Below are 13,182 nucleotides of genomic sequence, written 5' to 3'. Positions count from 1 at the left end.
GGGCGGGCGGGGCTGTCCTGGTGATGGGGAGTGGAGGGGTGGGCAGGACTACCCTGGGGTCAGCCTCGAGGTCTCTGGGCTTAACATAGTAAGCCCTTTGTCACCAATGCCCCTGGAAGGGCTGAGGGGAAGGTACCAGACACAAGAACCGCTCTGATGTCCCTCTGCCCAGCCGCCGCCACCACCGAACGGCACATTCAACCTCAAGGCCACAGCTGCTCTCTCCCCACTGCCCAGCCCCATGTCTGCAGTCTCTCAACCCAATCACAGCCCTCTCCAGAGCATGCATGCACCATCCCACTCGGGCCATATGCACCAGGCTCGGGCCAGCCAGCAGCTCACTCAGCCCATGAGCCTGGACTTTTGGCACCCTACCTAAAATAGCAGGCTCCCCTCCAGGCCGGCCCCCACCAATTTCTCCCCAGACACAACCACACCAAACATCAGCTCTCCTCTCCAAGACACTCCCCAGACCAGGAGGCCCTTTCTGTTTTTGCCCCGAACAGAGACCAGAGTCTCACCCCAAGGTGTGTCTGCCTGCCTGCGTGAGCTGTGAGGTTCTGGTTCTATCATTCCTCTCAGCCCTAGCCCCCTAGCCCACCCACCCCCAGAAGCCCAAAATATTCTACTCACTTTGCTGCCATGGCAAGGGGGTACTGGAAGCCATACTGCTGCTGGGCGGAGGGGGTGGCGGAGGCTGCTGCTGCTGCTGTTGCCATGGGGGAAGAGGACCAGAGGGGGGGGGCGGGGGCTGCCCACTGGGAGGCGGCGGCGGCGGTGGCATCATGCCCATAGGCGGCGGCGGCATCATACCTGCAGGTAGGTGGAGGCAAGGGTGAGTGCTCTGGGCAGGAGAGGAATTTGGACCACAGCCCCCACTCACTCCCAAGCCTAGGTGAAGACACAAAGGGAGCAGACACCTGTTACCTTTTCCTTGATGTAGGCGATAGACCCCAGAGCCCACAGGCGTACTTCCCAGGTACTGATCTTGATGGAAGGAAAGAGCAGGGACTTAGCAGGACATTTGAACTGACCAGGAAAGACACACCCCCTCCGACAGTTTAAGTCACCACCCTTACAGGAGAAGCTCTGAGAACCCGGCCTGTAAGAGGCAGATCTGTGCCCACCCCACACAGAAGTCACTCACTACCTGAACCAGAATGTAATCTTGCTCCTTCTGGAGCCTGAACCTTGGCAAGTCAGGCAGATCCAGAGCATTACCTAACCACTTTGAGAGCTGCTTCCAGCTCCCAGCAACCTGATGGAAACCCTTGCTTATCCCACAGCCCCAAGGTTTCTGGTCTGACACTTACTTACCCATTGGAGGAGGGCCATGGTGCCCAGGTGGGTGGGGGCCCTGGTTCATCGGTGGTGGTGGTGGCTGCATCCAAGGGGGTGGGGGTCCATTAGGGTTGTGCTGCATGGGATGTCCACCATGCCCACCTGTCAGGCTGGGTAATGGGTGTGGAAAGCTATGGGGCCCGCCTCCAGGCCCGCCAGGACCACCTCCGTGCATGCCATGGTAGGGCCGACTCTCTGAAGGGCCAGAATTCATCCAGGGCGGGCGGCTCTGGGTAGTAGACATAAGAGACTATGTGAGAGCATTTCCTGCCAACGTCCCTGCCTGTGCCCCCTGGTGGCAACACTGTTCTTCTGGTTATGCCACAGGACCAGAACACAAGAACACAGTTTTGCCAAAGTGAAAGGTCCCCACACTGGCCTGACATCCCAGAAGAACAATGTTGCCAGCCACATTCGTCAGTCTGCTCTACCCAAAGCACTTGGCCATGGCTCCCATTCTCTGTGGAAGAGAATGGGGAAGCCAGACCAAGAGAACCAGCCCCTGAGGCTCACCGGTGGAGGAGGGTTGTTGGCGGGAGCAGCAGGCCGAGGTGCACTGGCCAGGGGTGTGGTGGCAGGCCCAGAGGTGGAGCCCACAGATGCTGGTACAGGCGCTTCACCCAGTTCAGCCATGAGGGACAAGTATTCTTTATCCATTCGTGCTTTATCCTGAGCTGACTGGGGGTCACCAGGCCTGAAGTGAGGTAGGAGACACAAACAGAGAAAGGGGAAAAACTCATTAAGAAGGAAGCTTTTACTCTCAGGTATTTATATACGGAAAACTTTGAAGAATTCAATCATCAGATCATATCTTCCTAACCCCTTACTGAGCATGGCTCAAAACAATCTCATCAGATCTTCAGTTCTGTGCCCAGCTGTACACCTGGGATCCCCATGGCATTTGACACAGGAGAGGCCCTGGGCAAAGAACACAGGGAACCCTGAGCACCAAGCCCTCTCCAGCCACCAAAGCACAGGATCTCTCCACTCTCAAATTCATCAGATTCTACCTTCCCAGTTTAAGGGAAGGAAAAATCTGCAAGACTGGAGCTACTGCCAGAAAAAATTTCCTTAACAAAGTCTTACATATTTGTTACCTAGCAAAAAGAATGATTTATAAAGTGCTGATTTGCAACTGGTTAAAAAATCCGTAGATTGCTTAGTCTTCTTGAACCGATCTTAAGCAGGAAAGGTAGTGAATTTAATATTATAAGCCCAGTGAAAATATTTATGCTCAGAATGTGTGCTTCCAGTTTTCCTGGGCTAAAGACAAACAAATTAGGACTATATTCTGTACAGATGTTTCTAATCATCCTGGGCTTTAAATCACACTACAGATCACATTGACAGAAAGTATTTCTCTTGGATCCCTAAGATTAACAACCAATTAATGTGCTATGAAGAGCTGTCTTGGCCAGGTGTATTGGCTGTAATCCCAGCACATTGAGAAGCTGAGGCAGGAGGGTTGCTTGAGGCCAGGAGTTGAGACCAGCGCGGGCAACATGAGACCCTGCCTCTACAAAAAAATTAAAAAAAAATTAGCTGGGCATGGTGGCTCACACTGGTAGTCCCAGCTACTCAGGAGGCTGAGGTAGGTGGGAGGACTGTTTGAGCCTAGGAGTTCGAGGTTACAGTGAGCTGTGATCAGCGCCACTGCACTCCAGCCTGGACAACAGAGCAAAAGGAGAGAGCTGTCCTATACCCCACAGGCTACCAAGAAACCATGAGAAGACCCAGCCCCTCACCTTTGGAATTTGCAATCTGATGCTATGTGGCCAGCCCCTCCACACTTGGTACACACTGTGGTGTTGGTGATGCTGCGGGTCTCTGAGCTCTGCCAGGGTCTTAAGATCCTGCTGAGAAAGAAAAAAGTCAACAAGGGCTGTGGACAATCTCTACTTCCACAGGTTCTTCAAGTCCCTCCACACTCCTCTAAACTGATTACATACCTGTTATCATCTTCCCGAAGGGTTCCATTCAAGCGAGCCAACTCTCGAAGCTGCATCTTCCGCAGATCGTTCTGGTCTTCTGGGGTCTCGATACCCTGTTTCAGGATGTTTCTGATCTAATGAAGATGCAATGGACAGCTACATTAAGTGTTTGAGGCCACCACCTAGATTCTTGGCAAGCAGCTTTCTTTCTGGGCTCACCACTTACCTGCTCTACCGCCTTTTTGACATTCTCCATTGTATTGGCAGTGACCAGGGCGTGAAGTGGCTCATCTTCTCCCGGCAACATCTGGCCATCCTTGCGCCCCACCTTCCCTTCCTTCACAGACCCTTTCCCCCGGATCATAATCTTGGCGTTGCACTCCTTCTCTATGTTCTTCAGGGTGTTCCCTCTATCAGAGGCAGGAAGGACTGAGTTTATACCTGACATGCAAGTTCACAGTCCAGGGGGGGAAGAGGCTGGGCTGATTAGGCATTAATAGGAAACTACAAGTGCAGAGAATTGGATTTTCCCACTAAGATCTCCATAATCTCTAAGGTCAGCCATGGCGAATCCAAAAATTTGACTTCTCTGCAGTAGAACAAGACAGATTTTCTCACAGAATGGCATAATTCAGACAAAGTGAACATCCTACCAAAAACAGGAAAGTAAGCCAACAGCACCCAATTTCGCATAACACACATTTCAGACATTCTAAGGAATTCTATATCCCACAGGTTAGCAGTTACTCACCTGGGCCCAATTAGCAGCCCCACGAAGTTGATTTCCGGATATTCATCTTGTGGAATCATTACTTTATCACTCACGCGCGTCGCTGGAGGTCTAAAGAAGGAAAGACTGTCACTGACTGCACACTTACAGAAGATGACAAATATAGCCAATAGCTCTTCTAGACCCACTGGTACCACGTGCTAATCATGGGTGATTGGGGCAGAGGTGAGTAGTACCAAAATTGTCCCAAGAGGTCACACATGACCTGCATGTGTCTTTGTCCCAGACAATGTAGCCTTGCTGCTTACTTGTAATCTGCAGGTGGCTTGAAATCAGGGTTGAGAGCAACCATCTCTGTGATGAGGTTGTGCCGTTCCTCTTCGAGTTTTTTCCGGGTGCGGAATTCTCGGGTGTTAAGCCGCTTCCCCTCACTGTTGTAGATGGGCTCAGGGGAAGGGGACCTGTGGGAAACAGACCCCCATTTACTGCTCTGCCCCGACTTCTCTCATTCCCACATGGACTATAACAAGTCTTCCCCAGCCCCTCTGCCTTAGACCCTAATAGAACACTCTTCGGAGGAACCGACCATAACGTGTGGTACTCAAGATCGTGTGGAATGGGGAGATGGATCTGGCTCAACATTAGGGGGACTGAGGTGTGTGTGAGAAAGGAAAAAAATGACTTCGCTTCTAAAAGTGAGGAGGGGGGAAAAAAGTCTATCCTTTGGGGAAAATTTTTGGACTTCAAGTGGCAAGGACAGTATCATCCTCTGGAGTCTTGTTGCCAAATATGGATTTTCTTTCATTTGAAAAAAAATTACAATATCACAACTTTATGAACCACAGAAACCGCACGTTTAGGTTAAGATGTTAACTCTTAGAGAGCTCATGCCCTATCAGGAAGAGTGTCTGTACCCCTGACACGTAGTAAGTATGAGCTCTTTAACCCAATGCAACTGGGACTCAAGGCTACTGAAGCGACTTGGCCCCAACAATGGAGAGAGATGGTTCAAGGCTTCGTCTTTGCTTTTGCTTCAGTGGCCTGGCTGGCTGTGTCCAAGGCCCAGGAGACAACCTGTTTTCTGGCTGTTCGAGGTTGGGCAGTCTGGGTAGAGAAAAACGTTAAATTGCTAAAGCAGCCTCTGAGAGAGGCTGCAAATGCAGATTTGGTCAAATACTTGTCTAGGGTCTGAACCTGCAAACAGCAAGGGGAAAACCTATGATTCTCCGCCAGAGTTTACAAAGTCCAGAAAGCAGATTTTCTCTCTCTCTTTTTTTAAGGAGTAAAATGCTGTTGCTACAAGTAAAAAAAAAATAGTAATGATAAAATGGTCAGTTTACCACAGCTGGATTTTGCGGTAATAAAAAAAAGAGAAGTTACACTCCTAGAATTCTGAGTTAGGATTATAAAAAGGACCATAGCTTGATAATCTGAATGAAAATTTAGTAGCAGCTGCAAGAAGGGAAGAGACCATGTGGATCAAGTTATTAAAAAAACATCCTGAAAGTAGTTAAGACTCCTATACCCTTGGTTTAGTTGAGAGAACCTTGCCTAGTTGGAGAGCAAGGACTGAACTCGGCTGCTCCCACTGTCTTCCGCCTAAAGGGAACCATGTCATACCACGTTACACACACGATGGAATAAAAGGTCAGGTTTGTTCATTGCTAATGACGGCTAATTGACACCTCCGTTTCTAGCATTTGTATAAACTGTTAGCACAATCCAGTAATAGTGAACAAAAGCAAACATATCCCCGCTCATTAGACTATCATCTTACACATTTAAGTCTACAAAGAGATTTTAAAACATTTTTAACTGTTTAAGTTAAGCAACATCAAAATAGCATAAAGTGGCTTAATTCTGAGATACACCTTCTTAAGAAATAATCTTATTAAGGTAAGAAACTCATGCATTTCCCTCCAACCTGGTCTCAAAAGCAAAACCAATCAGGCATTAGGGCCTTTCAAAACTGAACACAAGGGAGGAAAAACCCTGTTCTGGTTTTATTTCTAACATGTTTGACACTGTTAATACCCACCCACAGCTGTCTAGAATTAAGCATTTCTGGCTAATCACCAAAACAAGTTTTACCAGCACCCAACTGGCCAAATAAAGGCCACACAACAGTTTAACCTCCTCCCAAACTGTAGAAGTGAAAGGTAAAAGCTAATATTTTAGAGGTTAGACTAGCCCGACTTCTTCACCTTGAATAGGCATCGGATAGATCAACTAAATTGTAAGTTCTCCAGGAAGCAAAGAAGGTTTGTTAAAAATTCAACCTTTGGAGGAATTGCCTGGTAACCTGTAGACATATTATTAAAGGGAAAAAGGCCAAAAAGGCGATAAACAGTTGTGGTCTATAACCTAACAATGTAAATTAAAAAAAAAAAAAATCCTCAAATCAAAAAGAAATATAAAGCACAACACAACCCTCCAACCAAAATCAACAGGAAAAAAAATTACAAATTTAGTAAGTAAAATTAAGAGTCAATAAGGAGAAATAAGGAAGTTAATCTGTTTCCTGGCTAAGGGCAACAGAAACAGAAAGATGCCCCAGTGACTACTGAAGCCATTACATCATCTTCCTGATTTAATGAGCTATTAACTGGGTAACAAAAACCAAAAACACTACTTTTTAAAGCAAAGTCTTTTCAACTACGCTGTATGCACTAAGAGAAATTTCAGTGAAAGGGAGACTAGCCTATTAAATTACCAGATTTTAGCAGCTCAAAGATCAATTAGCCAATAAAATTCCAGTTTAAACAGTTCACCTCCCTCAAACCTTTTATTTTTCAAAAGATGAGAGAAACTGTAAACTGAAATGACATGACCACAGCTGTTTGAGGCCCATGCTCCCTTTTTTTTTTTTTTTAAAAAAAAGAGTAATTTAGGGTTGGTTGCTTGACTTCCCAAAACAGTTGAGAGTATTCTGGCCCCTCCCAGCACCCCCCAGGCAATGACCAAGGCTGAAAATTAACTGGCAGTGAAGGAAATTGGTTAGGAATCTCATCTGATTTTAAAACCATCTCAAAACCATGAGCAGGAAGACTGCAGCAATGAGCTGACCCGAGTTTCTGGCCTGCTCAAATTCACCGATGCTCAAAAATATTCTTAATCCCTGCATCGTGTACCTGTGAGAAAAACTCTACCCTCTGGGCTTTCAGCCAAAGCAGGTACTGAAAAGGCAGGTTAATGGGCCACCTTAACTGTCCCTAAGGGTGGGTAAATCAGGTTAAAATCTACATGCTTACCAATCGGAAACCAGTTATCCATTTTTCTGTAACTTTTTATTCTCCTAATAATTAAGTTTCATTCCAATTTTCTAACTGTTGACTGACCATATATATCACTAATTAAACCCTAGGCCCCAGAATGGTCACAGTACCAGTCGTCTTACTAGGATAGGATTTCATTGAACTGACACAATATGTTGCCACCAGTAAAACGTATTGAGAAAAAGGTAAAAGCGTTACTGTCAGCTGGTTAAAACTGTTTCCCAACCTGTCCTCAGGGTTAGGGGGGATGCCCAGGTCTCCTGTGCGCAGTTTACGAGTCAGGTCTTCTATCTGCAGTTGCACTGGAAGAAACCAGGTTAGGAAAGAAAAAAAAAGGATGGAAAAAAGACAATGTTACCAAAAAACATCTCAAATCTCAACAACAAGCATGAAGAACTCGGAGACTTTGAAAGGGACGATTGATCAGTGAACACATTGAGGCAAAAACCCCCAACCACCTATCAGCAGGAATCCACTTACATCTATAGGTATTTTTCACTTCAAAATGGTTATCACTTAAGGAAGCAAACAGTTTGTTGGAAGAGGGGTTAGCAGTAAAGACTGTTCACTAAAGCTATCATCAACGCAATTATTAGGAGGTGTTGTACCTCTCCCTCCCCATCAAGGCTTGCTTACTTACAATTGGCACCCAGAATCAAAAAACCATGTATGATATCACCAATATCCGATTCCCACCAAATTACTTGAGGGCAAGACTTGAGTTTATTTTTCTTCATTAAATATTAAACATAGCCCAAAACAAGACCCAATTAACATGGGACAAGGAAAAATACCAGTTGAGCAAAGATAATCTTCATTAATACCAGGCTTAAAATTCCTTAAACATTTAAGACATTTAATAACCAATTCAACACCTTACAAAAATTTGTACATACACTTTCTATACAACCAGACCTGTACTAATAATGGTCTCCCAATACCTGTAGCTTTTGTTCAAATATTAAATGACAAACCACATTATGTTAATAAACCAGTAACCATAAAGTGCTAGAAATCTGTTTTCAGACTTGCTATTTATACGGGGAGTTCATGTGTAGAAGATGGGAAGTGTGGGTCAAGGAGAATGAATGTGGCCCTCAGGCCTTGACCAATGAGGCTGCACACGAAGAGAGATGAGGGTTTCACAAAAGTTGCCAGTGAGTCCAGGGAAATGTTACACAGTTGATTTTCCGAGATAATGGGAACTGCAGGGCCAGAGTGGCTTTCTTCAACGTGCAGAATAAATCACCTGTTCCTTACCTTTGTAGCATCTTAGAGTTCTGAGCAGACATCTCTCATAAGGGCAAGTCTTACTAGGTTGTGTCAAAAGTTGAATTAGGTCCGAGACAGGATTAATTCATGTTTAACCCAAGATACCCTTCTAATTTTAAATACATCCCCCAGGGCTATACCTCCCCCCCCACTGAAACACTGAAGAAATGAAAACTCGTTAATATCAAAAGAAGACACTGAGGGTATTCTGGACAAAGCAGTGCATACCCTGGGAGACAGAAGATGAGTAAGACCCATGGCTCCCCCAGCTCCTTTATGCCAGAAAAAGCAACTCAAGGCGAAAGCCACCTTCATGAGGCAATCAGTCTTCTTAACTGGACTGTGGGGCTGTGGACTCTAATCTGAATAAACAGCTGGTACTAAAGATTAAATCAAAAGGATCACTATCTTCTCAATAAACCTATTCAACACTCTAGTTTTGATTACAGCTATAAATAGCCCTTAATGCTCAGTGCTTAGCCCTCCACAGGAAAAGAAGAGTTGTTGTAAAGAATAGTTTATTTTTCCCATTTTCTAAAGCTGCTTGTGTTCTTGGGATATCTGTCCACTAGGGGCATTCCACAAGGTTGTAAAGACCCAAACTGGTCTAATATGAGACATAAGGGAGGTCAGGTGTGGCGGTTCACACCTGTAATCCTAGCACTCTGGGAGTGCCGAGGTGGGAGGATTGCTTGAGCTCAGGAGTTTGAGATCAGCCTGAACAAGAGTGAGACCCCATCTCTACTAAAAACAGAAAAAATTAGCCAGGTGTGGTGGTGCATGCCTGTAGTCCTGGCTGAGGCTGAGTCAGGAGGATTGCTTGAGCCCAGGAGTTTGAGGTTGCTGTGAGCTAGGCTGACGCCACAGCACTCTACTCAGGATAATGGAGTGAGACTGTGTCTCAGGGGGGGGAAAAAAAACAAAACAAAACATTGTAGTTAAAAAAAAAAAAAAAAAAGTAATTCTTTGGTTAATTCCAATTCCACCGTGGATAATCATTCTTAATTCTTGAAACTCCCCAGCAAGTAAGTCTTTTATCCTACCACCTCATTCCAGGTCCATGCAGTATATCCCTTCTCCAGCAAAGTTCTTTAATCGTAAATACAAGAGCCTGTTCATTTTAAGACAGCTCTCCAAACACCAAACCAGAAAAAGATACTGAAAGGAAGGTTAAAAATCAACAAAATAGTAAAAAGGGGTGAACTGTAAACACACTTTCAGAACCACTTTTTTGTTCAAACTGAGTTTTTTTTCCTTTCAGAAAGTACCTACAAAAGTAAAACCACATTTTAGGGGAGGGGAGGAATATGAAATTATGGTGAAAGGCCATGCTGTGAAAAAGGTACCTGGTTTACAATACCTGCAGTGTTCTCCACTGGGGCCTGTCTGGAGCAACAGACGACACTCACCTCATCAACTGGCAATGAGCAGCAGCTGAAAAGGGTGGGCTGCCGGACTGGGGACTATTCCCACTCCTAAGTGGGCCCCTACCTTCCTGGCACTTGTGGAGAACACTGCTATCATGAACAGACCAAAACGAGGAGCTGCAAATGCAAGACTCACTGTGCAAAAACTGACGGATCACATCAGAGTCATGAAAGTACACGTGACCGTATCTTGTATCAAAAAAGAAAACTAAAATCTCAAACTTTCAAAACAAACAGAACCATCGCTCAGAATAAATAGTAACAATCTGAAAATGCATTTGGATGCAGAACGTGTATTTACCTATATAAGCTCTTTCTTGTTCCCGAGTAAGTCCAGGGGGGATAACTGTAGGCATTCCTGGAATCACTGTCTTCTGTTCCATTGTGTCTTGGTTCCAGCGGCTCCTCTTCCGCTTCTTACTTGGGAAGTCTAAAGGTAGACAAAGTCCATCAGGTGTAAATATAAACTAGTAAAGCACAGTAATTACAAACAGGCAGTTCAGGATATTTAAAATATTACATAGAAACTCAGCACACTCTGAAACTGAGAATTTAACCTAAAATTTAAACGACAAAGAATGGAAAACCAATCTCAGAGATCAGAGATTAAAACATATGGCCACTATAAGAGTTATCTGGTCCAGGATGAGGAAGTTTACAGTTCATGTTCGTTATTTTTGTCTAGAGAAACTCTGTAGTATGCAAAGAAGGAAACAAATCTTAATGCGTGAGACTTCAGAGAGTGACATGATGTAATAACAACATATACATCCCATTCAAGGAATGCTTGCAAAACTCCAGGGGAGACAATAGATTTAAGAATCACTATCGTGGGGTCTGTAAAGCACTATGGGGGCACTGCTGGCTCCTCCCACCTCCACTCCCCTCACCAGTCAAGTTTCTACAATAGGCCAGAACACAACTAAAACTATTGTTACACACTACTAAGTGAAAAACCTGATTCTTCAACAAGATCACCTTTTTCTTCTTAGGTTTAGCCAAGATCAGCATTCACTTTTCCTGGCCATTTGGACACTGTTGAACTCTTAAAGAATATATCAAAAGTTCAACACGGAACAAGCTATGACAGTAAGGAAGCCCTCTTTCCCCGATATAGAGGGAGACATTCCCTACATTTACCACAAAGAAGCTGTTCTACTTCCCAAGGGGTACAGGACCAAAGAGGAAGCCTTTTATAACAGTGACCGGGAAGCGGGTCACATTTGAGAACTCTCTAGGGTGAAAGGGGATTTGGAAAAAACCGGAATCGCCTCCCAATAAAAGCCAAAAAAGATTGAACCAAACACCTGAAGCCTCTCCTGCTCTCCAGCGTGAACACCTTGCCGTGCTATACAAGCGCAGGTGTTCGTGTATTCGTCTCCCTTTCAGATTCCTCTCAGACCAGGACACAAGCTACGCGTAGTCAGGTGACCCTTTCACGCCCTCCTGGCATTCACACCCTCCACCCCTCTCCCCTTCACTAGGGGGCTGGAGGGCAAGAGACGGCCCCCAGCTTTTAGAGCTGAGCCGCAAAGCCCGGCCACCTGACTGCGTCTGCGCACAGCACACCTCCTCCCGCCACTTACCCCTCCCCCTGCGCGCGTGCGCACTCGAGGCCCCGTGAACCAGGCCGCGCGCGCCTTAGAGCGCCTCCGCCCGGGCCTCCCCGTGCGCGCGCGCGCGCGTGCCCCTGCCGCGTGCAGCCTCCGTCGCCGCTGCCGCGCGCTCCTTAGGCGGCCGGGCCCGTCCGCGCGACGCCTCTCGCGCTCTCTCGGCCCGACTCACCTCCTCCGCCGCCGGCCGGGCCCGGCTGGTGGTCCTGACGCGGCGGCTGGAGTGGCGGCGGCGGCTGCGACACGCGCTGGTAGAGCGGAGACGGAGGGGGCGGCTGCGGCGGCGGGTACGAGGCGCCCGGGGACGGCGGCGGCGGCGGCGGCTGCTGCTGGGGAGGTGGGGGAGGCGGCGGCGGAGGCGGCGGCGGCAACGCCGCGAAGGGGAAGGCCGCGGTCAGGGCCCCCATTGAGCCCGGGGGCGGGGGCGGCGGCGGCGGCCCAGACGCCAGCAGCCCCGCCCCAGGCGCAGGCCCCGGTTCGAAGCCCCCTTTAGGCCCGGGAAGCGGGGGAAGGCCGGGGGTGCCGAGCTTACCCAGCGGCGTGGCGTTCGCTCCGGTCGCCATGGCGCCCCCGGGGACCGACACCAGCGGCTCCTTTTCCTCGGCGGCGGCTGGCTTCTCCTTCGCGAGCCTCCCGGGGGGAGGGAACCCGACTGCGCTGCCGCGGAGCGCGGAGCCCGTCCTCTTACGCGGCGGCGGCGGCGCGAGACGCACAAAGAGGGAGGAGAGAGGGCGCCGCGAGGGCGGGCCGGGGGTGGCGAAGCCGGGGCCTAGATTGGGCCGGGCCGAGGAGAGAGTTAGAATCGCCGGCCTCCGATTGGCGGAGCCTTAGTCCTTCTCGATGCACGCTGGGATTGGCCGAGCCGTTAGGCCAGGCGAGGAAATGGCGGCGGAGTCTGGTAGGCAGGGAGGTGTCGCAGCGCGCACTTCATTTGTTACTGCGCGAACAGAGCTCAGAGTCCAGAAAGGAGAGGATAGGGTGGGGCAAACTCTTATGACGAAGGGGCGAGAAACTCGCTCATTGGCTGCAGATGATGGAGTCAATCTCGGTTGCTCCGTAGTGGCGTGGGATTGGCCGTCGCTGGCTCGAGACTTTGTCTCCTCCCCCTCCCCCAGGGAGCAGTTTCTCCGGGATTAAGCGAGGAGTCAGGACGGAAAAGACCGGGCCGAACCAGCTTTATGGTAGGGGAGGCGTGGAGCAAGAAGTGCGCGTGCGTACATGGGCAAAGGCGCTCTCTGCCCCTTTCGCTTCACGGTCTACCTTGGCATCCGGCGAGGAAGCCGTAAGTGACGTCAATCCTCGTTCCCATGGTAACCGCAACCTTGGGGCGGGAGCGGGGGAGGGACTGGCGCGCGCCGGAAAACCGGATCCGTTGGCGCCGCAGGTAAAAAGGGATTTCCTGTTTTCTTTGAAAAAAATTAAGTGACCCAAGAAGCTACAAAATAGTCTTTTTGAAAAATTTAAAACAATGTCTGAACCGATGGACCAACATGTAATCTTAGATGAAAGACACCATAGGCTGTCAAGTCTAAAGTTAGTTTACATATATGATACATTTCCATTGGAATACCAACGGGGTAAGGTGTGCTTTTT

The 13,182-nt window shown here is 48.1% G+C and overlaps 1 protein-coding gene across 10 annotated transcripts in view; it reads right to left on the bottom strand.

Moving 5' to 3' along the window:
* Positions 1-12,674, bottom strand: part of SF1 (splicing factor 1) — a 14,423-nt gene extending 1,749 nt beyond the window's left edge. For 3 of the 10 annotated variants that reach the window (XM_012665488.1, XM_012665491.1, XM_012665495.1), the window contains exons 1-12: positions 12,122-12,598; positions 10,278-10,406; positions 7,504-7,579; positions 4,311-4,463; positions 4,024-4,113; positions 3,499-3,682; positions 3,291-3,406; positions 3,087-3,194; positions 1,855-2,035; positions 1,318-1,591; positions 928-987; positions 634-813 (exon numbers count right to left, since the gene is read on the bottom strand). In XM_012665488.1, coding sequence (XP_012520942.1) covers positions 634-813; positions 928-987; positions 1,318-1,591; positions 1,855-2,035; positions 3,087-3,194; positions 3,291-3,406; positions 3,499-3,682; positions 4,024-4,113; positions 4,311-4,463; positions 7,504-7,579; positions 10,278-10,406; positions 12,122-12,152 — 1,582 coding nt within the window. In that variant the 5' untranslated portion in view covers positions 12,153-12,598. Of the gene's footprint in view, positions 1-633; positions 814-927; positions 988-1,313; positions 1,592-1,854; positions 2,036-3,086; positions 3,198-3,290; positions 3,407-3,498; positions 3,683-4,023; positions 4,114-4,310; positions 4,464-7,503; positions 7,580-10,277; positions 10,407-11,761 lie in introns of all 10 variants that reach the window. The other 7 variants (XM_012665487.1, XM_012665490.1, XM_012665492.1 and 4 more) reach the window with 5 other exon arrangements.
* Positions 12,675-13,182: the final 508 nt, after the last annotated feature.

This window comes from Propithecus coquereli, unplaced genomic scaffold, assembly GCF_000956105.1.
Source record: "Propithecus coquereli isolate 6110/MARCELLA unplaced genomic scaffold, Pcoq_1.0 Scaffold120, whole genome shotgun sequence".
In the NCBI taxonomy this organism is placed as follows: Eukaryota; Metazoa; Chordata; class Mammalia; order Primates; family Indriidae; genus Propithecus; species Propithecus coquereli.
This window is presented reverse-complemented; position numbering and strand designations above follow the sequence as displayed.